Below are 26,235 nucleotides of genomic sequence, written 5' to 3' on the forward strand. Positions count from 1 at the left end.
TTAGTTAACTGACGCTCTCGATGTAATTGGAAAGAAGATTAGCGTGCCAAATTAACCCCTCTATTTCATTTAATTTAATTTCTTGCAGCTGCGTGTGGGGTCGTGAACGGGTGCTGGTACGCGTTCTCGCCGAGGAACCGCAAGTACAAGAACGGCGGACGGCCGGCGAGGAGCGTGTTCGATGCGAGCGGCGTGCAGGTGGGCTATTGGAAATCCAACACCAAGCTGGCCCCCGTGCTCGCCGGCGGCAAAGCCGACGGCGCACTGGTAGGGGAGGTGACGTCGCTTACCTTCCACCTCGGCCAGCAGCCCAAGGGGACGCAGACGCCGTGGAAGATGAAGGAGTACGCCATCCCGCAGAATCAGCACGCGCCTGATGGGTCAGCCATGCGGGTAACGGCACACTTCAATTTTTTTTTTCCCTTTTGCTATCTTTAGTCATGGAGCAACCAATCAACATACCTAAAAAAACCAATAAAAATAATTTACTAATATAAGTAACTGAAAATTAGCAAGGCAGCAAAGGTTAAGTCCCATGCATTAGATGGTTAACTTGGCTCTGGTTTCCTTTTCTCTGCAGCTCAATGACTGGGTGGTTTGCAAACTGTTCTACAAAGAACGGGTCATCAAAAACGCTGCAGCTGAGGAAGATCAATTGAGTGAGGCTGGTGAAAATGACGTCTGGGCAGAAGGAGACGAAGGTACTTGGAGGGTGCCTGTTGTCCAGACTCTTGGAAACTCTGAGCAGGACCTGTGCGTGGACTACCAAATCGAAACGAATGCAGATGACTACTTACCTTGGATATGACGAAGCATTTGCACAGCAGATCAGGCTGCCAACTGCAACATTTTACACCGGCAAGCATAAGCCCCCGTCAGGCACATCTATTTAGGATCCTGTAATTATCAATATTAATTTAGGCATGGAACTGATGTCCCTCTCCTAGTTTATATTCGTGCGTGGCAGCCGTTTTGAGATTGTAGCATTGTACAATAGTGTATACTCTGCATGCATGCCTGGACATGCCGTGCTGTTAGAGATTTGAGATTGCAACCGGCCCATGTTACACGTTCTTCCTCTCAAATAGCGCGTCCTTGTTGCTTTGTACGTCACCCATTTCTTTCATGTCTGATACAGGATACCTATGCATATCAAAAGAGTATCATACGGGCTACAAATGTTTGCCACTTTGCCCTTTTAGATCACCCATCATAATCCTTGTAGAATTGAAGTCAGATAGCCCAAACTGCTTGCTCTAACGATCCTAATTGAAACGAACCATCTGACGGGCCAGTCCACTGTAAACTAACCAAAACGAGTCCAAAATAAAACCCTAGCCATTAAAACCAATAAACCCAAACTAATTGTCAGGACTATCTGCAAGACTGCAACTTATTTGGCTATTAGTAGCTACCTAATGGATTCTTGCATATTTGGCCAGCAGTTTGTACAAACTTATGTACCGGAAAATTTGGGGTGGTATGGTGGCTGATGGTGGAGGTTTGAATTGGAGTGGGTCATATTTATTTCCCCGTGAGAATGGGTTGGTGGGATTACAGCTTGGGTTACAGCCCAATTAGCAGGGCAACATAGCATGTATCCCGCCGATGAAGACGAAATATTAGATAAATAAGCTTTAACAAGTAGTAATTCTTCAGTCTATGCAAATTTAACAAGTGAATGAAATACAGAATGATGTTTCACACAAAGGCTAGGACACCACAAACAAGTAAACATGTGACTGATTAAATGACAAAATTATTAGACTATATTAATTAAATTTATAAATAAATGATGAGGTACAGAAGGATCACAGCGTGAGAAGAGCAAGGCCGATTGTTAGGTGGGCCTAGGCTCCCTATATGACCCATGGGCCGTGACTATCTCGGCCCATCAGGAAACACCAAACCCTAACCAGGAAGAAGCCGACTCGACGCTGGCCGAATCTGGAGGAAGAGGGAGGGAGCACGACGGGGAGAGACGAGAAGAAGCTGAAGGCGAGCGAGTGTGGGAAGGAAGGAGATGAAGGTCCGCGCGTCGGTGAAGCGCCTGTGCGGGTTCTGCAAGGTGGTGAAGCGCCGGGGCATCGTCTTCATCCACTGCACCGCCAACCAAAAGCACAAGCAGCGCCAGGGCTTCTCCACCATCGCCGAAGCCGCCGCCTCATGCCTCCACGTGCCGCCGCCACCGCCACCGCCTGTCAGCGGCTCCGCCTCCGCCGCAGCGTTTGCGGAGTAAGATGACCCCCTTCCCTCCCGCGATTTTTGTTTTGTTTTGTTTTGGTACCCCTGTTGTTATCGAGCAGTTCCTGTGTATCCATTCTCCAACGTGTTACTGATTACTGATTGAATTAGGTTGCAATTAGAGTTGATGGCTGGATTTGCTCGGGGTCTTTTATCCCATTGAGGAATACGTGGGCATGGTTCTGTTAAATATCTAGGCTGCTGAGATTGAAACCTTATATGCTCAGTAACCAGCCATCTGGACCTGAAATTGACTATCTAGGATGCCAAGTGCTTAATTTTACAGCTGACCCAAATGACTAGTTTTAACCCTCTCTTAGGTAGGAGACACTAAAGTGCATACGACTTAATTGTATTTGGATGATCTGTGATCCAACATATAATGTTAAAGGGCTCTGCCATTGTAAATCCAGTCCCCCTTGGGCCTTGGCTTGTTGAATCCTTTCGATTTCTCATTGGCCATTGCAGTGCTTATTCTAGCAAAAAGGTTGTAATCTGAGATCTTGTCATCTAACAACTGACTGGTTGAGTTACAGTCATTGTGGTACTGGATAGAGCACCAGTTATTTTTGTTGTATTTTGCATCACCCTCTGATGAAAACTGAATTATTTGTACACCATATTGTATACTAGCTGTTGTCTTGGGAAATTGCTTCCATTTTGTGCTTATTTTTTGGAGCTTTCAGGACCTTGATTATATACCTGTCCTTAGGTGCCTTAGCTATTATAGTTTGTTACATGATGATCTCTATTATTCAGATGAAGTACTTGGAAAGGAGTAGTAATACTTTTGTCAAGATAACAGGACAGTTTGGTGTATTTCCATAGAGGCCTTGGCTTGGTGTGCTTTTATGTTTGAGGAATATAATCTACTACTATGTCTTGGATCCTTTCTCAACTATTTGTTCTGCACAAATACAGTGTTGACGTTAGCTGATCTGATCTGTGCTTTGCAGGGCTTCGAAAGTGGCTAGACAAGAGATGCTTACAAAATTTAATTGGCCTTTGGGTTTAGCTGCACTGCTGAAGAATGGCGAAAAATGATGCATCTGCTCTACTATAGCTGGCATTTCAGAAGCAGATGATCCATAGAGCTAGTTGGCATTTTTTATATCAAACAAAAGCTTGTAGCAAAAACTCAGAGATGTACCATCATGATGTATTTTGCAGTAACTACTCGTCAGTTCAAATGGTCCTGTGGTGGAATAATATCAGCACATATTGTTACGCTTCTTAATATGTCTTCTTTGTTCAAACAAACACATTTGAAGAGATCAATACATGACTCTGCTATTTACCTTGCTGGATGGTTCCTTTATAGTATTTGATGGTACAGAAGTTCTGCAGCTTTAGTTTGATCAATATTGTGTGCTGGTATTTTACACTGGAAGAAAGCTGGTATTCTTGACTTCTATTTGTCTTGTTTGTGTGCTTATTGTGTTTGGAATCTGAAAATGCTGAAATCAAAGGAATGCACGCAGACAAGAGGCATCCGCTTCTTAAGATAAGAAGAAAATTGATTGCACCACCAGCTTAACTAAGATAAGATGAGAACCGATTGCATAAACTGCATAAGATTTTCGTGACAGTAAGCAGTAGCTTGCTTGCATCTCACAGTAGTGTATCTTCCCCCCAGGTTCAGTTAAAATCAGTACAGTTGCATCCGGCAGTTGCAGACATTCATAAACTGCAGGTTGCTATTAGTGACTGTAGCGGTGGCTTTCTTGCTTCTCACCGGCAGTTGCAGACATTCAGAAACTGCAGGTCGCTTTTAGCGACTGGACTGTAAGCAGTGGCTTTCTTGCCTCTCACCGTCATATTTTTTCCCCCAGGTTCAGGATGTTCAGATGCAAACATGCAGTACAGTTTGATGTGAATCATATCCGGTAGCTGCAGACTCATACATCATATCCAGCAGTTGCAGACTCTTGAGTATCAGAATTAGTTGGTTGCCACAGCACCACCAAATTGAAAGTTATACTGGTACAGTTCATTTAAACCAATAGGCAATTTTTAAGAATTTGACAGACATTCCATGCAACCCCAAGTTCAAAAATTGATCAGAAAAAACAAACAATGCTTTACTTCAAATAAAAGAAAACAAACAATGCTCCACAACAATGGAAGAGAGGCTAAGTCGACAGGACCCAATCATATCAGCAAAACATCAATTATAGATACTGTCAACCAAAGCATCATACCATGACTGGCAAAACAAGCATTGCAACACTAGAATGGTGAAATCCACAAAACCTGACAACATGGACAAAGAAAAACTTTAACCTTACTCTAACACCTAAATAATTTTCAGTCTCTTATCTTGAAACATACATTCAGAACAAACGTAGTCAACAATGCACAATGAAACGTCTTATTGAACTATCCATCCAAGCCTGAACTGCCACATGTTGAAAATAACAAATTAGCACCGCAACAGGACTGGAGGAGTCAGGTGAAAACTGACATAATTTGGCAAAGAGCACACAATGAATTAAACACTGATCATGAGCATACCAACTTAATCCTTTCCTTGGTCACACACACATATCACGGAAACCACAAATTTAACAACACAGCCATGCTACTCCCACAGTCTCAATCCAGATCAACAATTCAAGCTTAGTCACAGGTGTACACTAACTCATTCCTCTTATTTTTGGTAGGATTAAACATTCATGCGGGCAATTAGAAAAGCACACAAGTAGGAACAGGCACTGAAGCACACCTAAAGGTTCATGATAAGCACATATCTATTCAGTTGTGATGTTCACAGCATAACAACACGGTAATTAGTAACACTGGATGAAACATAACACAGCGCTACCAATTCGTTCCCTCTCATTACTCTTCTCCATACAAGCAAGCGGCTACAAAGGCAATACACCTGGTCGCTCAGTCGCTGGAGCCGGGGCCAGGGGTCTTGGACCCGATTCCGTACTTCTCCTGGAGCCTGGTGATCTCCTCCTCCTTCTTCTTGACGTCGGATTTCTTGGACATCTTGGTGGGCTGGTAGTAGAGCACGATGAGGTAGCGGTTGGCGACGTTGAAGCCGGAGAGGTGGTCGACGGCGTTCTTGGCGTCGTAGATGTCCTCGTAGACGACGTAGGCGGTGCCGCGCGTGTCCTTGGCGTTGCCCAGCCGGATCTGCCGGATCGCGCCGTACTTGCCGAAGATGTCGTACATCTCCTCGCTCGAGATGTTGAACGGCAGGTTCCGCACGTAGAGCACCCGGTTCACCTCCGGCGGGAGACGCGCGTTCCCCTTCCGCATGCCCACCGCCGCCATCGCCGCCGCGCCGAGCTCGCCTAGGGTTTGGGGATTGGGGGTTTCTCGGATTTGGGGGCGGTTTGCTTGCTGCGCGTAGCCGCCTGCCTCTCTCGCGTCTTCGTTGCCTTATTGGAGGTGGAACCGGCGCACGGGGTCGATTAGATGCCGACTTGGGGAAGTTGGTCACCGACATGTGGCCCTCCATTTTACAATAGGGACCCACATGTCGGTGTCTAATCTTGAAGCTTTGGTCGCGAATCTTGGCGCATAAACACGAGCTGAGCCGCCTCAGCTTCATCAGCTCCGCTGCGAACCCCCGGCGACCTCCCTCGACGCTTCTTTCGCCGGTAGCCGGCTGGGTCTCGAACCTGCGAGAAGCTTCCGGCGCCGGCCCAACGAGCACCGCCATGGCGTCCACCGGCGGAGCGGCCATCTCGGCGGGTCCCACGCCGCCGTCGGCGACGGCGGCGGGGGTGGAGTGGCACCAGCGGCCGCCGAACCCGAAGAACCCGGTGGTGTTCTTCGACGTCACCATCGGGTCCATCCCCGCTGGCCGCATTAAGATGGAGCTCTTCGCTGACATCGCCCCCAAGACCGCCGAGAACTTCCGGTAATGGCTTAAACCCCCCCCCCCCCCCCATTAGCCGTAAACCCTAGGTTCCGTTCGTTCATTTCTTCTGCTTTGATGTGTTTGGAACTTTGGTAGATCTCTAATCGTGTTGCTTTGTTGGTTTCAGGCAGTTCTGCACTGGCGAGCACAGGTATGAGACTTCCGGCGATTGGAGTGGGCTTATTCTGAGGCTAATTCTGCTAATCTGGCTCAATCCTCATGTTAAACAATTTAGCATACTTATATAAGTTTTCTTTCGAGATACTATTTGCTGATATTTGTAATGGTTAGCATGGTCATTTGATTGGGAGAATATCATCTGTGAAAAGGAAAGAGTAGAAGGAATCAAGGAAGAGCGAATTTTCTATACTTAAGTTGATTTTTGTGTTGTTTAGAGTTTCTCATTTTTGAGGAAGTATCAATAAGTTTCTCCTTGTTTTATTAGTTAAACTGATGTTGGGACGGTGACTTAGCACTGCTCTGAGATTGGGAAGGATATTTTCATATGGGTGCAATGTATTGCATTTTTCAAAGCTGTAGCTCAGAGGTGGATATTGTGACTCTGACACAGGAGTGTGAATTGATCTAGAAAAATTGGGTTCTTTCTGCTTTTATTAGCTGGTGGTGGTTGTTTTTTGATTGACTTGATGAGGATGCAAGCACAAAATTATTCCGGCAATTACAAAGTTATTTCTGATGCTTAGTTTTGACGTTGCTTGCAGAAAGAATGGTTTGCCCCAGGGTTATAAGGGCTGTCAATTCCATAGAGTGATCAAAGATTTCATGATTCAGGGTGGTGACTTCTTGAAGGTTTGTCTTCCACACTCTAGTAGCTTCAACCATCAATTTTATTACTTAGTATAGATTTTGACCCAGTGCCATCCTAGAACTAAGCTTGTGTATCTATGTATGTATATATGTTAAAAATATGGAACATAATTGGATGGAGAATCTGAGTTTGGACCCTCCTCTAGAGATTTTGTTTTGGACCAATTAACTGCTTTTAGTAATCTCCAAGGAGAAATTGGAATTACTTGATAAAATTTAGCATAACCTAAGCCTACTGTTTCATGTCCTACAGAATGATGGTACTGGATGCACATCAATCTACGGTACCAAATTTGATGATGAAAATTTTATTGCAAAGCATACAGGGCCTGGACTGCTCTCATTGGTAATCTTTCTTTCCACCTGAATTTTTTATTGAAATGCTGTCGTTGTCAGAGCATACTTTTTATAACTTCTATATTTTAACATTGGATCTATTGCTTGGACTCTGTAGTTAGATTTATATTTCTAGCCTTCCATAGTTGCACATATATCTTCAAACTTTTTACCATTTTTTTGGAGTTAGGATTGTCATATGAGCATAAGAAATGACTACCCCCTGTGCCCTATTAGCATGAACATGCTTAATGTATGGGATCTAGCACAATATGTTGCCATTTGTTAACATATTCTGTTATCTGTCCATAGTATCAGTCAACTTCAATAATTACATGGAATGTTTGTATTGTATTTCTTGTTTTATCTGTCATCATGGTATGCCTTTTTTTCACGTTATTGTTCTACAACATTCGCAACAGTGGTAGGTTAGATCAGCATCTCTGTGCAAGTCATGGTGATTGGTGACTTTTGTCTGTCCCATCCCTTCCATGGATGATGCTGTATTGATACTCATCCCTCATCAATTGGTTTTTGTTTTTTCTCATCTAAATTATTACTTTTAAGTATAATTGATTAATACCACTATGTTTCTATTTCAAAGCACGTCTGATGTTCCAACAATATGGTAGTTTCTATCTTATATTATCAACACTTAGTAGTTGTCCCCTGTTTTTTTTGCAGGCCAACAGTGGACCTAACTCTAATGGATCTCAGGTACATTCGCATTCTTGAAAATTCCATCAAAGTTTATGCCTGACTGCATATTTATTCTGCAATAAGTTCAGTAATCTTATCGAGTACTGTGGTATTGTACTTGAATTGTTTTTTTAAGTTGGCAATGCCATTGCCTTCAGTATCATGTTTAGAGTAAAAAGGCAGTCCTGACAAAAACCTTATTTCCTTTCCTGTGCTTGCAGTTCTTTATAACATGTGCAAAGTGTGACTGGCTGGACAACAAACATGTGGTCTTTGGGGTAAGATTACTCAATTCAAATATTTCTTTTTTTGTCACCAAACCTCAGATAATTGTTTTTAGAATATTATGGCAAGTAGTATCTTATTAGTTGGAGAGAATAGGATTTGAGACAAAAAATCAAATTTGTTTTGGAGGTTCTTTATGTAAACCTGGAGGCTAGGTGGTGGCTATTGTGCTTTCTTTTTCCCCTTTTCTTTTCATCTATCGCTATTTTAATGCTTTGATTGTTGTGTGTAATTCAGAGAGTTCTTGGAGACGGTCTGCTTGTCGTGAGGAAGATTGAAAATGTTGCGACTGGACCGAACAACCGGCCAAAGCTTGCCTGCATTATAAGCGAATGCGGTGAAATGTGACTTGATCCATGAATGCAGCTAATCGTGCGCTCTTGATGCTGCTGATGTAGACCTTGTTTGGTAGATGCAAGTACTGAAGCAGTGGAAACAATATAGAGCATTGATCAAAGTGCCGGAGCATGTTAAAATTGACACTGGGTCGAGTTGTATCGTTTCTACGCTTGTACAATAATAGTCGAAACAAGATATTAGTGTTCTTGTTTGACTCGGGAGCTGGGTCTTCTGTTGTGGTGAGCATGTTCGATCCTACTGTTCCTGCTTTGACAATCAAACAATCGTGTTTTAACTCCTGCAATTTGCAAGTGAAATGCCTGCTATTGCTCAACTTTTTATATAAAGAATTATATTTTTACTCCACCGGTTGCAGCCTGTGTCGACATTTTGGAACCAACGAACAACGTTTCATCCAGATCGTTTGGTCCTGTCATATCGGAGATTCGGATGCTAATTAGGAGGACTAAACATGAACTAATTATAAAACTAAATGCAGAATCCCTAGGTTAATTCGCGAGACGAATCTATTAAGCATAATTAATCCATCATTACTATAGCACCATATTGTCAAATTATGAACTAATTAGGTTTAATAGATTCGTCTCACGAATTAGACTCCATACGTGTAATTAGTTTTGTAATTAAACTATATTTAATACTCCTAATTAGTATCTAAATAACTGATGTGATAGGGCTAAAGCCCCTGAACCAAACACCCCTTATTTGGGCCTGAATTGAGCGAACCCAGTTAAAGCCGCCGACATCGCCGGGGTGTGTGCTGTGGCGCCGTCGTCCACGACTGTTGTGTTAGAATCTACTCCGTACTTACTACTCCATCTCCATTCTCCAACCCACGGGACGGGATGATCCATCGCCATCAGGACGATGCCGGCGGCGGCGGAAAGGGCACCTCCACGTGGCCTTCCAGCATGAGGATGACGGTCCTCATAGCCGGCCTGGCCTGCGGCTCCGCCTGCGCGCACCACACCGCCACCTTCACCGCCCTCTCCACCTCCGCCGCGTCCACGGCCTCGTCGCCGCCCATCACCCGCTTCACCTCCCCTCTCAGCAGCCACTCGTGCGCCAGCTCCATGAGCGTCCGCTCCTCGCCGGCCTCCTCCAGCTCCATGCTCCGGCGGCACGTCACGACCTCCAGCAGCACCACGCCGTAGCTGTACACGTCCGCCTTCACCGTCACGGGCCCGGCGCCGCGGTACCACTCGGGGGGCCAGGTACCCGCGCGTGCCGCGCACCCCCGTGAAGGTCCGCGTCTGGTCCGGGAGCAGCAGCTTGGCGAGCCCGAAGTCGGCGATCTTGGCCGTCCCCGACGCGTCCATCAGGATGTTCTGCGGCTTCACGTCGCAGTGGATCACGCGGCTCTCCAGCTCGTCGTGGAGGTAGTGCAGCCCGCGCGCCACGTCCAGCGCGATGCCCACGCGCTCGCCCCACGACGGGTAGCCGCCGCCGCCCTTGTTGTTGACGAACAGGCGCTCCGCCAGGGACCCGTTGCTCATGTACTCGTACACCGGCAGCCGGTTGGCGCCCTCGTGGCAGAACCCCAGCAGCCGGACCAGGTTCCGGTGGCTCGTCCGCCCGATGGCGCGCACCTCCCGCTGGAACTCGCGCTCGCCCTCCTCCACCACCTTCTCCAGCCGCTTCACGGCGATGGCCGTCTCGCCGTCGTGCAGCGTGCCCCGGAACACCGTGCCGAACGCGCCGCGGCCCAGCGGCTCCCGGAAGCTGCACGTCGCGTGCTCCAGTTCCTGGTAGCTGTACGACCTCAGGCTCAGGGGCGCCTCCTCTTCGTCCAGGGCCTCGGCGTCCGCGTCCGCCAGGCGCCGGTGCGCGGCCCTCCGGCTCGCCCAGACCAGCCGCCCGGCCGCCAGGAGTGCGCCCAGAGACACGCACGTCAGGAGCCCGATGCAGACCAGCGCGACGGTGGCCGCGCGCCCGACGCGGCCGCGTCCCTTACGACCGCCGAGGTTCACCGTCCCCGCCGCGGCATTTTTCACGAACAGCGTGTACCCGCCGCCCGCGCGGCCGTACCGGAGCGGGAGCTGCTGCTTGGTGCAGGTCCCGTCGTTGCCGTTGAGCAGCACGGAGGCGCAGAGGCAGTCGGCCATGCACGCGGCCTGGCAGTCGGCCGCGCTCGTGCCCGCGCCCACCACAGCGTACGGCGTGTCCGCCCACGTCATGTTCTGCATCGCTGCCATTGCCATGGTCAAACCTGCTGCGGCCGCGCAGTCGCCGGCGCCGGAGGTCTCGGTGCATCCCAGCGCGGCGTTGCTGGCGTCGATGAAGGAGAACCCCTGCGGGCACGCGCAGCCGGGCTGCGCGTCGCGATCGAGGACGCAGTAGCTGTTGAGCCCGCACGCGCCCTTGACGCGGCACCGGTCGCTGGGCCCGATCCACTGGACGTCGGTCCTCCACGCGCCGGAGGACGCGACGGCGTGGCGGTACAGGCGCAGGACTCCGTCGGGATCGAGCGTGACCCGGTAGAAGACTTGCTTCTCGCCGGCCGATTGCGCAGCCCCAGGATTGGTCAGGTTCTTGGTGTAGTTGCCGCTGTTGCCGGTGAGGTAGAGCACGCCGGCGGCATTGAGGCGCAGGGTGAGGGGGAACCCGATCTGGAACGTGCTGGTGTCCCAGTACGCGGCGGCCGCAACGTTCTCCGTCTGCACGGGGTACATGACGAGGTTGCCGTCGTTGGCCTGGTTGGTCAGGCGGTACCTCCCGGTTGCCCTGTTGGTGGCGGAGACGCTGGAGAAGAGCTGCGCGCCGGGCGCGAGTTCCTGCCCGGGGAGCAGGGTGTCCGTGGGCGCCGCGAAGGTGGACCACACGACGGTCCCGTTGGCGCCGTAGAGCACGAAGCTGCCGTCGTCGCGCATGGCCGCGGCGGCTGCCGGCTGGTCCGGCACGGCGACGCTCCTGTCCTGGCCGCCGTCGGTGCCGCTCCAGACGAGGCGGCCGTCGTAGGTGATCCAGAGCTTGCCGCCCGTGGCCTGCGTGTCGTTGCGGCCGGCCGTCCACGTGACGGTGACGTTGGGCGCGGTGGCGAGCCAGACGCCGACGGCGAGGCCCCCGTCCGTGGCGTAGAAGCCGAAAGCGAAGCGGCCGGACGGGGAGGGCCAGGCGGCGCCGGCGCCGGCCTGCAGGGAGGCCCCCGAGGTGATGTTTGTGTTCTGCGCGCCTGACAACGCCAGCGACGAAACAAGCGTGCACGTGGTGAGTGCTAGCAGCAGAAGATCGATGGGTTTAGCCATGGCGGCCAAGCTAACTAATGAACTCCGATCAGCAACCATGGATGTCTATGGCCATGGGCCAAGCTGCATGTCTTGTGAAGAAGAAAGTAGCTACCTTCCAGTGGTGATCAGATCAGATGATCGATCGAGAGGCCGTCTGAATGGGTAGTAGGTACTTGTTCTTGTTGACGGAGATTTGGCTCTGCTGCTAGTCCAGGATTTTTCCACTGCAACAAGTCCAAGCTGGATCAACCACGGAGTTGAATTGAATTGAACTGGATTCATTTGCATTGTTCACATTTCAGTTGGTCATCTATTTCCTTTTTTTTATTTGCGTTTCATAGGATTGGCCCGCGAAGGATCGAAAAGGAGATGGAATTGACTTGACCCTGCAGGTATGAGGCCGGCCGCACGTACACGATACACGATACACGATAGGCGCCGTAGCAACCACGGTTCTATCGATCTAGTCTTAGCTACGACGACAGATCGATGGCCCGGGAGACATTTCGTCTGATCTCCCCATCGATCGAGCAGTACCGACGACCTTTCCTTCCTGGATCCATCCATCGCCATCTTGCATGGATGCGTCATCGTCATCGCGATAGAGCACAGCTAGCACAGGCAAGTTTAAGTTTTCCATCTTGGCCTCTCCATTGGTCATGACCAGCCGGCCCGTCTAACGCATCGTTTTGCTTATTCGCTAAACGTCATTCTCAATGCATCGCTTTATCGTATGGTCATAAAACAAAGTCTGTCAATGCAATGTTTTATTTCCGTGGATTAGTCTCGACCCATATTTAAGTATACAAAGCGTTTCTTTCTTTGTTTTTTACCAAACTTAGATAAATGTTTTTTAAGCATATCGCGGAGAGTAGATGTATATACTTCATTAGTGTGGAGAGAATAAGATGCGAGCCAAAAGAAAAAAAACAAATGTGTTGCCTCGAGCTAGGTGGCGGCTATTGTGTTTTCTTCTTCCTTTTCTTTTCAGGAGTATTGTCGGTGTTTAGACCGGCAACCTAACGAGGGGTGACTGAGGTAGTCTTTGGTTAGTGGGGCTCATTGAGATCAAGAACTCAAAGGTAAATACAAACACACGATTTAGATAGGTTCGGGCAGCTAGATTGCGTAATACCCTACGTCTTGTGTGTTGGTTGGATTGAATTGCTTTGGAGTGGATCCCTACCTCGCCTGGTCGGATATGACTAGAGAAGTTCTACTCTTATTACAACGATTATTTTCCTAATCCTCGACTAGTTCCTGTTTTTTCATATAGACTACGCTGTCCTGCGCCATGATCTTCATGTCAGATACGTCTTGATGTCCAGCCCTATATTTAAGACTGTCCAAACCTTCTGGCGAACCTATAGTATCTATATAAGACATAGAGAGTGCTCGGGGACGGTCTACTTTGTTGTGAGGATGATTGAAAATGTTGCAACTGGACCGAACAAAACAACCAACCAAACCTTGTGTGCATTATAAGCGAGTGCGGTGAAATGTAACGTGATACCTGGATGCAGCTAATCGTGCACTCTTGATGCTGCTGATGTAGACCCTGTCTGGTCGGTGAAAGCACTGAAGCAGTGGAAACAATACAGAGCATTGATCAAGATACTGGAGCATGGTTACTTAAAAAAAAAGATACTAAGCATGTCAAAATTGACACCGATCGAGTTCTGTCGTTTCTACGCAATCCGTAGAATAATATTCGAAACAAGAAATTAATGTTCTTTTTTAGGGGGCTACGGCAGGTAAGAAAGCGACCTGAACATTTGTATCAATAAGCGAGGTTGGTGCTTACCAGAGTTGTGAACGAGGAGTGGAAGAGAAATACAGCAGGTAAGCTAAGTTACGACAGTTTGAGACCGCACCTTTAATTAGAAAGGAAGAGTTTACAGGAGATTTGCACCGGTGCGCCCACAAGTGGAGATCAGCCGCAACGTTGCGAATCGTCGAGGAAGCCGAGTGGAAGAAATTAATGTTCTTGTTTAACTTAGTAACTGGGTCTTTCTGTTGTGCTGAGCATGTTTGATCCTACTGTTCCTGCTTTGGTAATCAAATAGCTGTCGGTTCTTCCATGATTCAGGAAGCCAAGCAATCATGGTAGCAAACCGTATTTGACCTCAAAGTCTCCAACTCTGGTCGGCTGGCCCAGGGAATTGAGAAACAAAACTTGATGCTTGTTCTGATCTCTGTCCACGGTACCAAGAACAAATCCAGAATATAGTGTATTCTGCGATTCAATCACTTAATTGTCTGTTGATATGTTGCAACCTGCAAGTGGGTTGCCATGAACAAGCAGGTCAGAGGCCGAGGAATCCAAAGGTGTCAGGAATTCCGGAATCATATGTTCCGTATGATTAAGCTTTTGACAGAACATTTTCCACGAGGATAACATAATCTGGAATGCCAAACCGTGCGGTCTACTTTCACAAACCAAGTCGCAGCATTTTGCTTTCGTACGTGCGCGCCATTATGTCGTGCTCCCGTTTTAAGGTCCCCAAGAAGTCCCTTGATCGTCAGCACGTCCTCTTGCGCTCTTCCCGCCCTCCGGCTCGCCAACCATGGCGCGCACGATGCCGTCGAGCCCGCTGTCGCGCGCCACGCCGCCGCTCTCCCCGACGGCCGGCGGCACCCCGAGCCGCCTGGCCGTGGCGCCGGCCTCCCCGTCCACCCCGCAGTGCGCCATCCCAGCGTCGCCGCACACGCCGGGCAGGGGCAGGGCGGGAGGCGCGTCCACCCCGCCGCCGGCCACGCCGCGCACACCGAGGCCGGAGATCACGCTCCGGCAGCCGTCGTCGAAGGCGTCGCAGAAGCGCGCGCCCGCCGCCGTCCGGAAGCCGTCGCGGGCGCTCCGCGCCATCCGCGCGCTGATCCGGTCGCTGCCCATCGTCGCGCCCGCCGCGTGCCGCCCGGCGTCCGCGCTCCCGCGGCGCTACACCAAGCCGCACGACGGACACGGCGGCAGCGGCGGCGCGCGCGTCACCGGCACGTTCTACGGCCACCGACGCGCACGCATCACCCTCGCCGTGCAGGAGCGCCCCGGCAGCCTCCCGTCCCTCGTGCTCGAGCTCGGCGTGCCAACGGGGAAGCTCATGCAGGAGCTCTCCGCCGGCGGGCACGTCCGCATCGCCCTCGAGTGCGAGAAGAAGTCCAAGAAGTCGGCGCCGCCGGACGGCAACGGCGGCGGCGGTGGCAACGTGAGCCTGCTGGAGGAGGCGATGTGGACGGCGTACGTGAACGGGCGGCGCGTCGGGTACGCGGTGCGGCGGGAGGCCTCGGAGGGCGACCTCGCGGTCATGCAGCTTCTGAGCACGGTGTCGGTGGGCGCCGGCGTGCTGCCGGGGGACGTGGTGGACGCGCCGGCGGGGGCGGAGGCCGACGGCGAGGTAACGTACATGCGCGCGGGGTTCGACAGGGTGGTCGGAAGCAAGGACTCGGAGTCGTTTTACATGGTCAACCCGGAGGGAGGCGCCGGCGGCGGCACAGAGCTGAGCATATTCCTTGTCAGGGTGTAGGAGGATCTCAACCGCGGGTGCATAGGCGTGTAGAGATGGTCTCTTCTCTGTTTTTCTTTTATGGGATACACATGAATCTCTGGATGAGGCGTTTGTTTTCAGTGGAATGGCGATGCATCGACGAACATCTACTCTTTCTTGTTTGATTTGAGAAATTGAGCACATTGTTCCTGGTAAGTGGTAACAATAACGTGGAGAATCGGAGTACTTGGTGTAAACACAATAGATGAGGTTATCCACCGAGGCATGGAGCCAGGATTACAACATTAGGGTCCAAGCAAGGGCTAGCTCCTCCACATGTGTCATCCACTAAACTATCAGTAACGCCCCCTTACTCTTTATTACCAGATGTTTCTCAGTTTCTGTAAGATATCCAGCTTTTCTCGCCAAATCACACTTGCTAGCAAGTCTAGGTTGTAGGAAAACCTAAAAACCCTCGCTACAACTTTTGTATTAATGTCGTTAATAAATTTTATAGTTTGGAGGACGAAGTCCACCAACCATTTTTTTTTCTTAACATCAAGAGCCACAATGTTATATATGATTGTACACGGAGGACTAGCATATTTGGCGCCGCATAGTATTATTATGGAAGATATGGGAGTTTGCCAAATGCTAAAGCCAGTTAGAGGTAAGAACGAAGGTGAATCGCGTCGACGTTCGATCATATGGTCTCACTCACAACTTATTTCGTGCATACAAGTATATTCCTATTTCTTCCGTCTTCTTTCTAATCTTGTACTGCCAATTAATGAAAAGGAAATGGAATATTCCTCTACTATTGTTTGATCCAAGATTTTATCATGGGTTAAGATTTTGTCCTGGGTTCGCCACCCGTAGATGTGAATAATGAAGTTGGTATCAAGAAATAATTTTAGGTCGCTACATTAGGCTACATTAGTTCTTTTGCTTCATGTTTCTATGGATTTAGATTCTAAATTAGTACTCCCTCTATCCTAAATTGTAGATCGTTTGATATTACTTGCACGAAGTTTTTGAGTTGACTCAGTGACCTAGCAGACAACGCAAAGGTCGCATTCGTAGCTGGGGCCGGTCAAGTCCCAACTGAGTCCAGAATACCAAGACACCGAAGGACGTCAACGCAAAACACCCGTGAAAAAAGAAAGAGGCGGGACATGGCGTACCAAGCGGGAGGGCGCCATCCAGATTCCAGGCTCCTGAGAGAAGGCAAGAGGAGGGAGAAGGGGAAGGGAACGGGGGGACTCGGGGAGGGAGGCCTGTGCCAGGGCGCGTGGTGGGATGGACGGCAAAGCAAAGCGGAAGCGAGCAGCACGCAGGCAGGCCGCCCGCAGGCAGAGAGGGAGATGGGAGAAATTACGCGTCGCCCAGCACGAGCCCCCCACCCCCACCCGCGCCCGCGCTCCTCCCCTTCCTCGCCTCCCCTCCTCACCCGCGCGCGTCATCCATCCCCCCTTCCCGTCTTCCCCTCCACCTCGTCACGCCGCACGGGCCCGGCCCAAATACCCTCGCCCCTCGCCTCCCACCTCCCGGACGCGCTCTCGCCACAAACCCTAACCCTATCTCCTCACCGGCTCGCCGCCGCCGCGCCGCCGGTCAGTCGTCGGCCCACTCCGTCCGAGGTAAGGCACCCACCCCCCCGTCCTCCTAGGGTTTGGTTTGTGCTCGCCGCCGCGGGTGGCTGGTCGGGGTTCCGCTTGCTGCTCGCGCTTGACTGTGCGCCGGGTCCTTTTCGCTGCTCGATTTCTCCTGGTGTTGGGGGGTTTTGGGGAGCTCGAGGGTTTTTGCGGCTTGATTCTTCGCGGTGCGGTTCGAAGGTGCTCGTCGGCGTTCGCTTCCGCTTCCGCGCTCCCGCTCTATCTCGGTGGTGCGTGGTGCGCTGGTGCTGCTCCCGCTCTATTTCGGTGGTGCGTGGTGCGCTGGTGCTCCATTTTGAATTTCTGGGGTTCCTCTCGGTCCATGCTCTCGCTTTCATGGTCGGCCGCTTGCTGGTATATAGTATTTTGGTTGGCTTGCGCGGGATTGTATCGCCTACAGTTGCTCTGGTCTAGTGATTCGGTTGTGTGATGCTTCTGTTTCGCGATAGCGGCTTCGATCTCTGTCCCAGTAGTTGTAATGCTGCCTTCTTATACACGCAGGTGCGTGAAATTGGCTAGTGCAAAGGTGACCCAGCTGGAGTTCGGCGTGTGTGGTAATGGAGGGGCGTGGGAACCCTCCACTTAGCACCACTGAAGCAGTGATGAAGAAGCCAAGGAGTGTTGCGTCGAGGAAGCCAAGGTCCACGGAGCAACTCGCCTCTGAGTACAATGGCATGTGTGCGCCGTCTCGGAACATTTCCCAGGATGATGACACCGGCGTCGAAGCCGGTGGGCACCGGAGGAAAGAGCTATACCTAAATAGCCCTGAGATGAAGGGCTCCATGACTCATAAGAATGACGTGTCCAGGAAGATAAGGAAGGAAGACAGATCTGGAGGAGACTATGATGGTCACAGCCGGAGCAGCAAATCAAAGGATGCTGCCAGACGTGGTGATGGTGTTCTTGCACTGGAGTGTACTACAAGGTCTGGATCCCCTGATAACCCACGGTTGGTCCCGAGGGATGGCAGTGTGCATGGTGAGAATAGTATTAGAAAAGTAAAGCTCAAAGTTGGCGGGATTACTCGAACCATACATACAAAAACCATCCAAGAAGCGGGTGGTAGTGGCATTCCTGCCACGTCGGATGGCTCTTCTCATCGGCATAAGCACAAGGTTTGTTTTATGTGCTTACTGGATAAGTGTATGCTTGAAATCATAATGTACTTCCATATCTTTAATTCTCTCGTGATTCGTGTCTAGTATGTCATTTACTTTACAATTCTGACTGAATAGGCATCTTCGTATATCCTTACATGGTTTAGTACCTGCTTTCACCCATCATTTAGTACTGTCATAATATTTTGGGAGAGAATTTGATGCATACCAGAATGCTGCCAAAATTTTCTAGGCTGTGATATATACGATCAGGGTTTGCTGGTCCGGTTTAATGCCATTAAAGTTTGCCAAAATTCTTCAGGATACAGATACCTCCAGCACCCTTTTCCTTCTGTTAACAACTGTATATAGCCCATGTCCTTTTTCATGATCGACACCATCCCCATCGGTATCCCCATCGGTACAAGAAATCCCTCATTCCTCTCGTGCACAGTAAAGCCTAGATCCTTCCTCTCCCCTGTGGCGCTTCTTCCCTCTCCGGTCCTGGTTAAATCCGCCTACAGGATTCTTGCTGGCCTCCTTCCAAGGGTCACTTGCAAGTCTAACGCGGCACCTTACCTGTTCCGACCACTATCAAGCGAGATGCCGCGGGGCTCGTCGAGCAGGGGTGCGAGAGGGGGGCGGGGAAGGAGCCAGGGCAGGGGTGGCGGTAGGAGAAAGGTGGGAAGCGAAACCCTGGTATGGTCGAATCTGGTAGTCCTTTCTGCATCTTGTTTCCCTTTCTCTCCCACGGAGAAAGATTGATCTCCTCCAACGATCTATGGTGGCTGGTATCTTGAAGATCTGAAACTTTGGTGGTCAGATCTGTGCCTTTTGGCCAACTCCTGCTACAATAAAATAACTCTGTTTTTTCAGATGTTGGTTATCTTTCGTCATTATATCTTCTCTGCTAGAGTCTGTGTGATTATAATTCCGGTTTCATGCTTTTGCCACGTTGTGGGGTTATGTATCTTGTCGACTTAGATGGTAATTGTGAGTTGGGATTCTTATTCTTTACCAGTAGTAGAAGATGCATTATCTCAGTAGTTTTGCGTTTGATCTTTGTTCATTACAGAAGTGTTCATTTGTTGCTCCTTTTTTTTTTTTGAAATTAGGATTCTGGTGGGCACACAAACAGAGATACCCATGGTAATCGTGTTGAAGGAAAACATGGCAATCGGCATGACATCTCGCCATCTTCTGACCTTGTTCGTAAGAGCAAAAGGATTCCTAAGAAGAAACCACTTGATGGAGATTCTGATGATGAAGATGGTGAATTGCGCTATCTGGAAAAACTCCGAGGGGCTAAAGTTGCACCAGATCCTATGACCCCTGGGCATGGAGCTTATGATGATTCTGTTGATGATGGTCTCAAGAAAAAGAAGCTGCCCAAGGTTTCTAAAAACAAGAGCACCCCATATGAAGTGGATGAGGACTTTACAATGTCACGGTTTGTCAGGGATGGTAGGAAGAATTTACAATTAGGGGATGGCAATGAGTCTATTGAAGAGGAGGAATCTGAGATGGATGAAAAGAATGGGCTAAAGGAAGTTGATTCACCTTCAGATGCAAAGATTGAAACTCCTGGTCTTACAACAAGACAGCGAGCCCTTCAAGGCAGGGGTGGGCATGGTGAAAGCCTGATTGAATTTCCTGATGGATTACCAACTGCTTCATCAAGAAGTAAATTCTTAGTTTATGTTTTGAGCTTTTCGTTGATATTTAACATTTCTGCCTCAGACATTGTGATAATGCCATTACTAATTATGTTACAGAGCAAAAGGAAAAGCTTTCAGAAGTGGAGATACAAGCCAAAAAAGCAGAAGCTGCGCAGAGGCGTAAGATGCAAGTTGAGAAGGCAGAGAAGGAACAACAGGTTTATACCTGTCCTAATTTATAGTTTTATTTTTTCTTTTCTGTTGGGCGATGCATTTTACAAACTCAAATTGTACAGGCTGAAGCAATGAGGAAGATACTGGGTATAGATTCTGAGAAGAAAAAGGAAGAGAAGAAGCTGAAAGAACGGGAGGAGAAGGTATAAATGCCTGAAGTATTTCAGTAGCTGCATTTGCCTATTTGCTGCAATGAATTCATCTTTTGCATTCCCTCTTGTCCAGGAAAAACAAGCAAGATTGGAAGAATACAGGAAAAACTGCATCCAGACTGTCATGGGCCCAACCGGAACTGTCATCACATTCCCTGAGAGTATGGGGCTTCCAAGCATATTTAACTCCAAGCCTGTCAGGTTACATACAGCGCTTATCTCTCTGCATTCAATCATTTCAACTGCAGCATCTGCAGGTTTGTTCACCTTTTTCAGTCTTCTTGTTGCTTACCTGCTTGATTTCATTTCATCAGTTATCCACCTCCAAGGGAGAAGTGTGCAGGCCCAAATTGCACAAACCCGTACAAGTACCGTGACTCCAAGACAAGGGTTCCACTCTGCAGCCTGGCATGCTACAAGGCTGTCCAGGGACGTCCTGTGCAGGGGAGTGAAGCTGCCCAAGGAAGTGCTGCTGCTCAGGGAAGTGCTGCGGCCCAGGGAAGTGTCGCTACCCAGGGAAGTGATGCAGCCCAGGGAAGTGCCGCTACCCAGGGAAGTGATGCGGCCCAGGGAAGTGCTGGGAAGCAAGCATGACGAACCAAGTTACCTGACGCGATGCAACCGTGACCGTCAGTCGGCTGGAGAAGTGTATGTCGACATGGCCAGCTCGCTGGTGTGTTGGTTTTTGTGGTTTCACCTGGTAGTAGTTTAACAATCAACCTGACAAAAGATGGGGGTGACTGCCGGTTTCCTTCTGCCCTTCGTGAACAAGTTGGGCGTCGTCGTATTGGTGGTGGATCTAGTTAAACTTCTGGTCGGTATATTGGGACTAGTCGAGAAAGAAGAAAAAAAAAGTTGTACAGTAATCTTGTGCTTGCGCGGTCAGTTGGTTGCCCAGCTTTGGTCTTGAGCTGTGGCCGTTATGGTTTCTTATTACGCTTGTTGGGGCGGCCGACCTGGGCGCGGGGTTTCTCCAGGTTCGAATCCGGTCGTAGGTTTGTGATGTTGACTGTTGCGAGGTCTTGTGGTTTGTATGCGTGCTCGTCTGCTCGAGGTCTTCCTGTTGGTGTTGAGAAACAGCGGGTGGAATTACGGCCCATCTCAGAGCCATGAAACCGATGGTGTCCAGTCTTCGCCGGACTGGTCGCCGGCGACGCTGAGGAGCTTGCAAGGCCGCCGTTGCTGCGGCGGCTGTACTGCCACTCTGCCAGGCGGAGACCGAGACGGAGAGGTAGACCTGTCGTTGGAGAGCATGGCTGTTTCTGTTTCTGTTGGCTATTCTGAGATGGGCCGCCCGGCACGAGCTATTTTGAATGGGCTGTAAGATCAATTGGCGACGAAGTGCATTGTTCAGTTGGGCCGAGCAAGGACACATGGCCGGAGCTTTTCCAGGCTGTGATGGGCTGTTTAGGCTGCACGATCTCTGACAAGCGGAGGAGGGTGGCAAAAAAAAAAAAGAACAGTCGTGATGCGCGTACTCGATGAGCTGACCTCACGTCACGCTCGGTGGCCGCTGACCCACCCCGTCCTGTCCTCCAAAGCTGTCAACACTCGACGGCGTGGACCAGCGAGTCCACTCCACAGGCCACGGGATTCTGGCGCGATCCGGACCTGTACGCGTGTTGACCTCCAACACTCATCTGACTTTTCCCCTCCGCTGCAGCTTGCAATCAACTCCATAACCTAAAGCGATGGCCGGACGCCGACGCTGCTCCTCCTCCTCCCTCCTCCATGCCATTGCCATGCATGCCTCCCGCCTCCGTGATGTGATCCCATGAGTGCACGCACGCACTGCAGCAACTTTCGATCGGTGTCCTGCAAAAGCCAGCCAGCCGTGACACTTTGTGTTAGATATTGTGTCGAATATTTGTACAACTCCGGTTACGATAGGATTTGAGTTGTATTTAGCAGTATAGGATAGAGTTCATGTCATACTCTGTAACTTGAGCCTCCTCATAGTATGAGGGGAGGATTGCTCTTGTAACCATGACGATATAGCGATAGGCTCGCACGGGGGAGGCGGCGCGATACCAGGACCTCGGAGCGACCGGTGTTGCGGTATTAATGAGGAGGAGTGCCCGTAGTCATGCCCTGGGGATGTAGATTTCGGCTGAACCTTGTCAACAAAGATCATATCTCGTGTTGTCGTCTGTGACCGTGCAAGTTCATCTCAATAGATTCGATCGATGTTTCTGCTGGTAGAGATTAGCAGGCGGCTAGTGGCCTTCGGCCGGACGGCTGCTGAAAAGAACAGCATCTTTGCTTGCATTGAGCTGCCTCTGCCTGCAAGATCGCTCACTTCTGACTTCTCTCTCGTCTCGGGCTCCTTTTCGGTTGCTGCGAGGAAAAGGAAAGCCTCATCAGATTATTCCCTCCCCTTTCTTTCCGTGGCTTTGCTCGGACAAGGAACGGTCACCATCTGACGGTCGGGCGCGCGGCGGGGGGCACGAGGCACGGGTTGGGGATCGTCTTTTTTCCCGCCACATTTATCACTGGATCCCCCGCGGGGCGAGTGCCCGTAACTGTGGGAGTACAGTACAGTGCCTCTTCTGCCTCTGCGTCTTCACTCTTCAGTGCCTGCGTCACATTTCAGCTACTGTACTAAAGCTAAGATAGCAGTAGGAGACACTGGTCACTGTCCTGCAGTTTATTGGCTTGGTTTTCTTTTCTCTTGTTTTGTTGAGAGGATAACAGTGTTCGTTCAGGGTAATACAGTTGATAAATGATTGTTCATCTCTAAGCTAAAAGACAGACCGTGTACTTGCTTCCATCGTGTTCCAGAGAAAAGGAGCTGTAGATCATCCTGTTGGAAAGTGGCTTTTGGGCCCTTTTTTCTTTCCTTTTTTCCTTTTTGCAACATGCATGGCTCTCTCACTGACAGTGTATAGTAATACAGCAAGTATACACCCATGCGTGGGCATGGTGAGCCACAGCCTGGTGCGCCGCACACGATCCGAGGACCAGCTAGCTGCTTTATGGTTTTGGACACTTCATCCACTCACTCACTTGTAGCAGCAAAGATCCCTAGCTTTTGCATTGCCCCCAGTTCTTTATGCTGCTGCTGCCTGCTGGGGTTGTTATTTTTTTTACTGCTGGATCGGAGACAGGAGACATGGAAGCATTGCACAGGTAGACTCTCTGATCTCGGCTTCTCGTCTTTTCATCCCTCTCCGAGCAAGCATTCTCTGACTCTGCTCTTTTGCCCCATCTTTTGCCCTCCGCCCCCATGATCGCCCATCTCTCCACGGTTAATCATGGCCTCTCAAGCGCGCATGTCAAAAGCCACCATACTTATTGCCGCGCCTTTTCACCTTTCATCTCGGAGTAATTGAGTAACTCGCACACTGCACTGCTGGCTGGCTGTTCCCATGCTATATGCTTATACTACGCATGCAGTGGATGCAATGCAACCCCATAAAAATGTACTATATATTAATTATTTACCTATATATTCAAATCTTTGACAATCAATGGATGTTAGAAAAATTGCATCTTGACCATATCAGTTTGATTATATTTGTGTGTGTTTTCATATTTCATTAAGGGAAGAGGAATTTTTTGTATATTTTATTTTTACGAGAAAGCTTAATATTAATTTTAATTAATTGGTACCGTTTTAAGAAAATACCGTGTTGGATCTTATTGCTAATATGTATGTGTATCAATATTTAGTTAGGCCAAACTGAAACTAATTAAGTGAAAACAATATTTATCTCGGGGATCTACATGGATAAAGCATTAACTGTTATCTGCATAAACATACACTACCTACTAAAAAAAATGTGGTTTTCCACAATGTTTGCTGGAAATAATCATGGGTTTAGCAGTGTGTTTGAAAACATGGGAAAGACCAAAAAAAAATACAAGCAAGGAACCATGATTTTTAGCTATATATCTATTTTTTCAGTGTGCCATATGCATATGAAAATGCCACATATTATTGGAGAATGTCATGTTTTCCTTTATATATATATATATATATATATATAGCCATGTGCGCTTTGACCTGCGCATTAGCGGTTCTCGCAAAAGTTTAGGAGAAAGATGGCTTTTCCCAATGCAAGGAGGAGTATGCCAAGTAGCTAAACTTGTCATCAGCTCATGCACCATTTGGAAAGCTGGAGGCCTTTGCGTAGGTGCAAATTGTGGCGTGTGAAAGGTGAACATGGGCAAAAGGAATGGAAGGGGGGGCAAGAAAAGGAAGCGGCAAAGTGGTTAATTGGATGGAGGCTAGCTAGATATATAGGCCCTGCGTGATTACTACCACCACCACCACTGATTAGAGAGAGAAAGCTAGAGAGAGAAATTAGCTAGCGGTACCACCGATGCATATGAGGTGGACAGGTTGGGGGCATGACGGCATGAGTGTCACGTGTGTGGGCAGTCGATCGATCACCAGTGTACGCGCGCTGGTGCATGGGATGGAGTGACCGAGCGAGTGAGGCGCCGGCCCGATCGGAGGTAGAGGGAGGCCCGGCCGGCCGGCCGCCCGCCCGCCCATGGGTTGAAGACGACGACAGCGATGGAGGAAAGAGACAGAGCGGCGTTCCGTTTGTTGGTTGGGCAAAGGGAATGATTGCCGGCGGCCCCTCCCCTTGCGCTGCTGACACTGCCCACAGCACGCGTGCCCCGGATCCTCTACGCATCTTCCTTCTCCCTCTAACCACCGCACACATTCATTGACACTACCTGCCGCTGCTCTCTCTGTATTGGGGATGGGGAGGTAGCTAAAAATGCATTCATGCTTACTACTTCATCAGGGTAAGCAAGCCTGCCTGCCCTGTGTGACATCAAATAACTGTGCATTGCCATTTCCACGGATGTGCAGAGCAGACCTCTGCTGGTACATTCCATGCTTTTTTCTGAAGTAGTTTTTTTTTTGAAGTAGTACATTGCATGCTACATCGGGCACATGAAATGAAGGGGGCGTCGTTAGGCGTGCGCTGCGCGTAGTATAGTATAGGGATCACCAAACTGCAGATCGGAGCAGAGCAGAGCCGCGCGCACGAACCACACATCAGCTAGCGCCTAGCAGGGAAGAAGAGAGAGAGAGAGAGAGGAAGAGATGCATGGCCGGCCATGGCCATGCACGCATGCATGGTCCCCCGCCCCGGCCGGCCGGGCTCTGTGTGGGGTTAGCCCTTAGCCGCCGAGGGTGAGGCCGGGCCTCGCCGTGGTAGGCCTGTCTACTCGATCTCCTTCCCCGCACGCTTCCTTTGTACCTACGCGGCCGCCCACGCGCATCCATCAACCACATTCTTCCACTGCATTCATCAATCGATCTCTTTGCTGCTGCCTTCTTACCAATTGCATGTTGACATGTTGAGCTCTCTCTCATATCCATTTGAAAGTGCTGGTGGTTAGTTGCTTGTTTGGTGTGCATGGTTACCATACCCTTCCTCAAGTACTAGCTAGATAGATGATGGTCCATGCATGCATGCATTCAGAGCAATAGTAGTACATAGCTCTAGTGATCATCACTTGTTGCATGTTGGGGAGTGTACATATGTGACAGCAAGTACGAGCCCAATAATCTCGATGATGGGTCGCCAGGGCCAAGCTAGCAAAAGGGCTGGAGAGCATGCCACAAACAGACAGTAACGTGATCCCACCGATTATTGTACCAATGCATGCAAGAGGCAGTTGATGATGCCACGCATGAACACACTTGAAGAAGTAGCTATAGCTAGCATGGATTCCCTGTTGGAGAAGGAAATGGATATAGATAGCTATGTATCACATGACTAACCAAAAAAAAAACATAAATTGCACATGCCAGAATCCAGGTCACAATAATACAATACATAGGGACTACACAATATAATATTCAGTACTAGAAAATTACTAATATATATGGAGCTACTTGCATTGTGGGTCCTTATTCCTTTTCTTTTCCTTGCTATATGATGTGCGATTAATTCTCCTGATAACTATATATCTCCTGGCAATAATGGAAACATAATGCATTCTTTAATTTACGTTTCTTCAACCATAGGGGAGAGAGGCTAGCTCTCCCCGAGCATTTTTTTTTTCAATTTTAAGGTATTCTTTTCCTCTAAAAGGACATCCAAAAACAATATGGTTTACAACATAAAACAATG

The 26,235-nt window shown here is 49.4% G+C and overlaps 5 protein-coding genes and 1 pseudogene across 5 annotated transcripts; 4 read left to right on the forward strand and 2 right to left on the reverse strand.

The window, feature by feature from the left end:
• The first annotated feature begins 1,920 nt into the window (after positions 1 to 1,920).
• LOC117838244 (uncharacterized) lies at positions 1,921 to 3,545 on the forward strand. Its single transcript, XM_034718195.2, has 2 exons — positions 1,921 to 2,235; positions 3,201 to 3,545. The coding sequence occupies exons 1-2, from the start codon at positions 2,024 to 2,026 to the stop codon at positions 3,286 to 3,288; spliced, it is 300 nt and encodes a 99-aa protein (XP_034574086.1). The 5' UTR covers positions 1,921 to 2,023; the 3' UTR covers positions 3,289 to 3,545.
• Positions 3,546 to 4,976: 1,431 nt separating this feature from the next.
• On the reverse strand, positions 4,977 to 5,588 carry LOC117838243 (splicing factor 3B subunit 6-like protein). Its single transcript, XM_072290670.1, has one exon. The coding sequence runs from the start codon at positions 5,527 to 5,529 to the stop codon at positions 5,137 to 5,139; it is 393 nt and encodes a 130-aa protein (XP_072146771.1). The 5' UTR covers positions 5,530 to 5,588; the 3' UTR covers positions 4,977 to 5,136.
• Positions 5,589 to 5,797: 209 nt separating this feature from the next.
• On the forward strand, positions 5,798 to 8,974 carry LOC140221274 (peptidyl-prolyl cis-trans isomerase CYP22). Its single transcript, XM_072290671.1, has 7 exons — positions 5,798 to 6,121; positions 6,249 to 6,272; positions 6,844 to 6,931; positions 7,203 to 7,295; positions 7,970 to 8,002; positions 8,206 to 8,262; positions 8,507 to 8,974. Exons 1-7 carry the CDS (start codon positions 5,919 to 5,921, stop codon positions 8,615 to 8,617), a joined length of 609 nt encoding a protein of 202 aa, XP_072146772.1. The 5' UTR covers positions 5,798 to 5,918; the 3' UTR covers positions 8,618 to 8,974.
• A 341-nt stretch (positions 8,975 to 9,315) lies between these two features.
• Positions 9,316 to 12,510, reverse strand: LOC117837404 (G-type lectin S-receptor-like serine/threonine-protein kinase LECRK1; annotated as a pseudogene).
• A 1,832-nt stretch (positions 12,511 to 14,342) lies between these two features.
• On the forward strand, positions 14,343 to 15,884 carry LOC117839234 (protein MIZU-KUSSEI 1). The gene has a single exon (XM_034719518.2). It carries the CDS (start codon positions 14,424 to 14,426, stop codon positions 15,375 to 15,377), a length of 954 nt encoding a protein of 317 aa, XP_034575409.1. The 5' UTR covers positions 14,343 to 14,423; the 3' UTR covers positions 15,378 to 15,884.
• A 656-nt stretch (positions 15,885 to 16,540) lies between these two features.
• Positions 16,541 to 21,000, forward strand: LOC117839387 (uncharacterized). Its single transcript, XM_034719708.2, has 7 exons — positions 16,541 to 16,978; positions 17,495 to 18,108; positions 19,206 to 19,773; positions 19,866 to 19,966; positions 20,045 to 20,125; positions 20,208 to 20,335; positions 20,449 to 21,000. The coding sequence occupies exons 2-7, from the start codon at positions 17,551 to 17,553 to the stop codon at positions 20,726 to 20,728; spliced, it is 1,716 nt and encodes a 571-aa protein (XP_034575599.1). The 5' UTR covers positions 16,541 to 16,978; positions 17,495 to 17,550; the 3' UTR covers positions 20,729 to 21,000.
• The last annotated feature ends 5,235 nt before the right edge of the window (positions 21,001 to 26,235 follow it).

This window comes from Setaria viridis, chromosome 9 (genome assembly GCF_005286985.2).
Source record: "Setaria viridis chromosome 9, Setaria_viridis_v4.0, whole genome shotgun sequence".
In the NCBI taxonomy this organism is placed as follows: domain Eukaryota; kingdom Viridiplantae; phylum Streptophyta; class Magnoliopsida; order Poales; family Poaceae; genus Setaria; species Setaria viridis.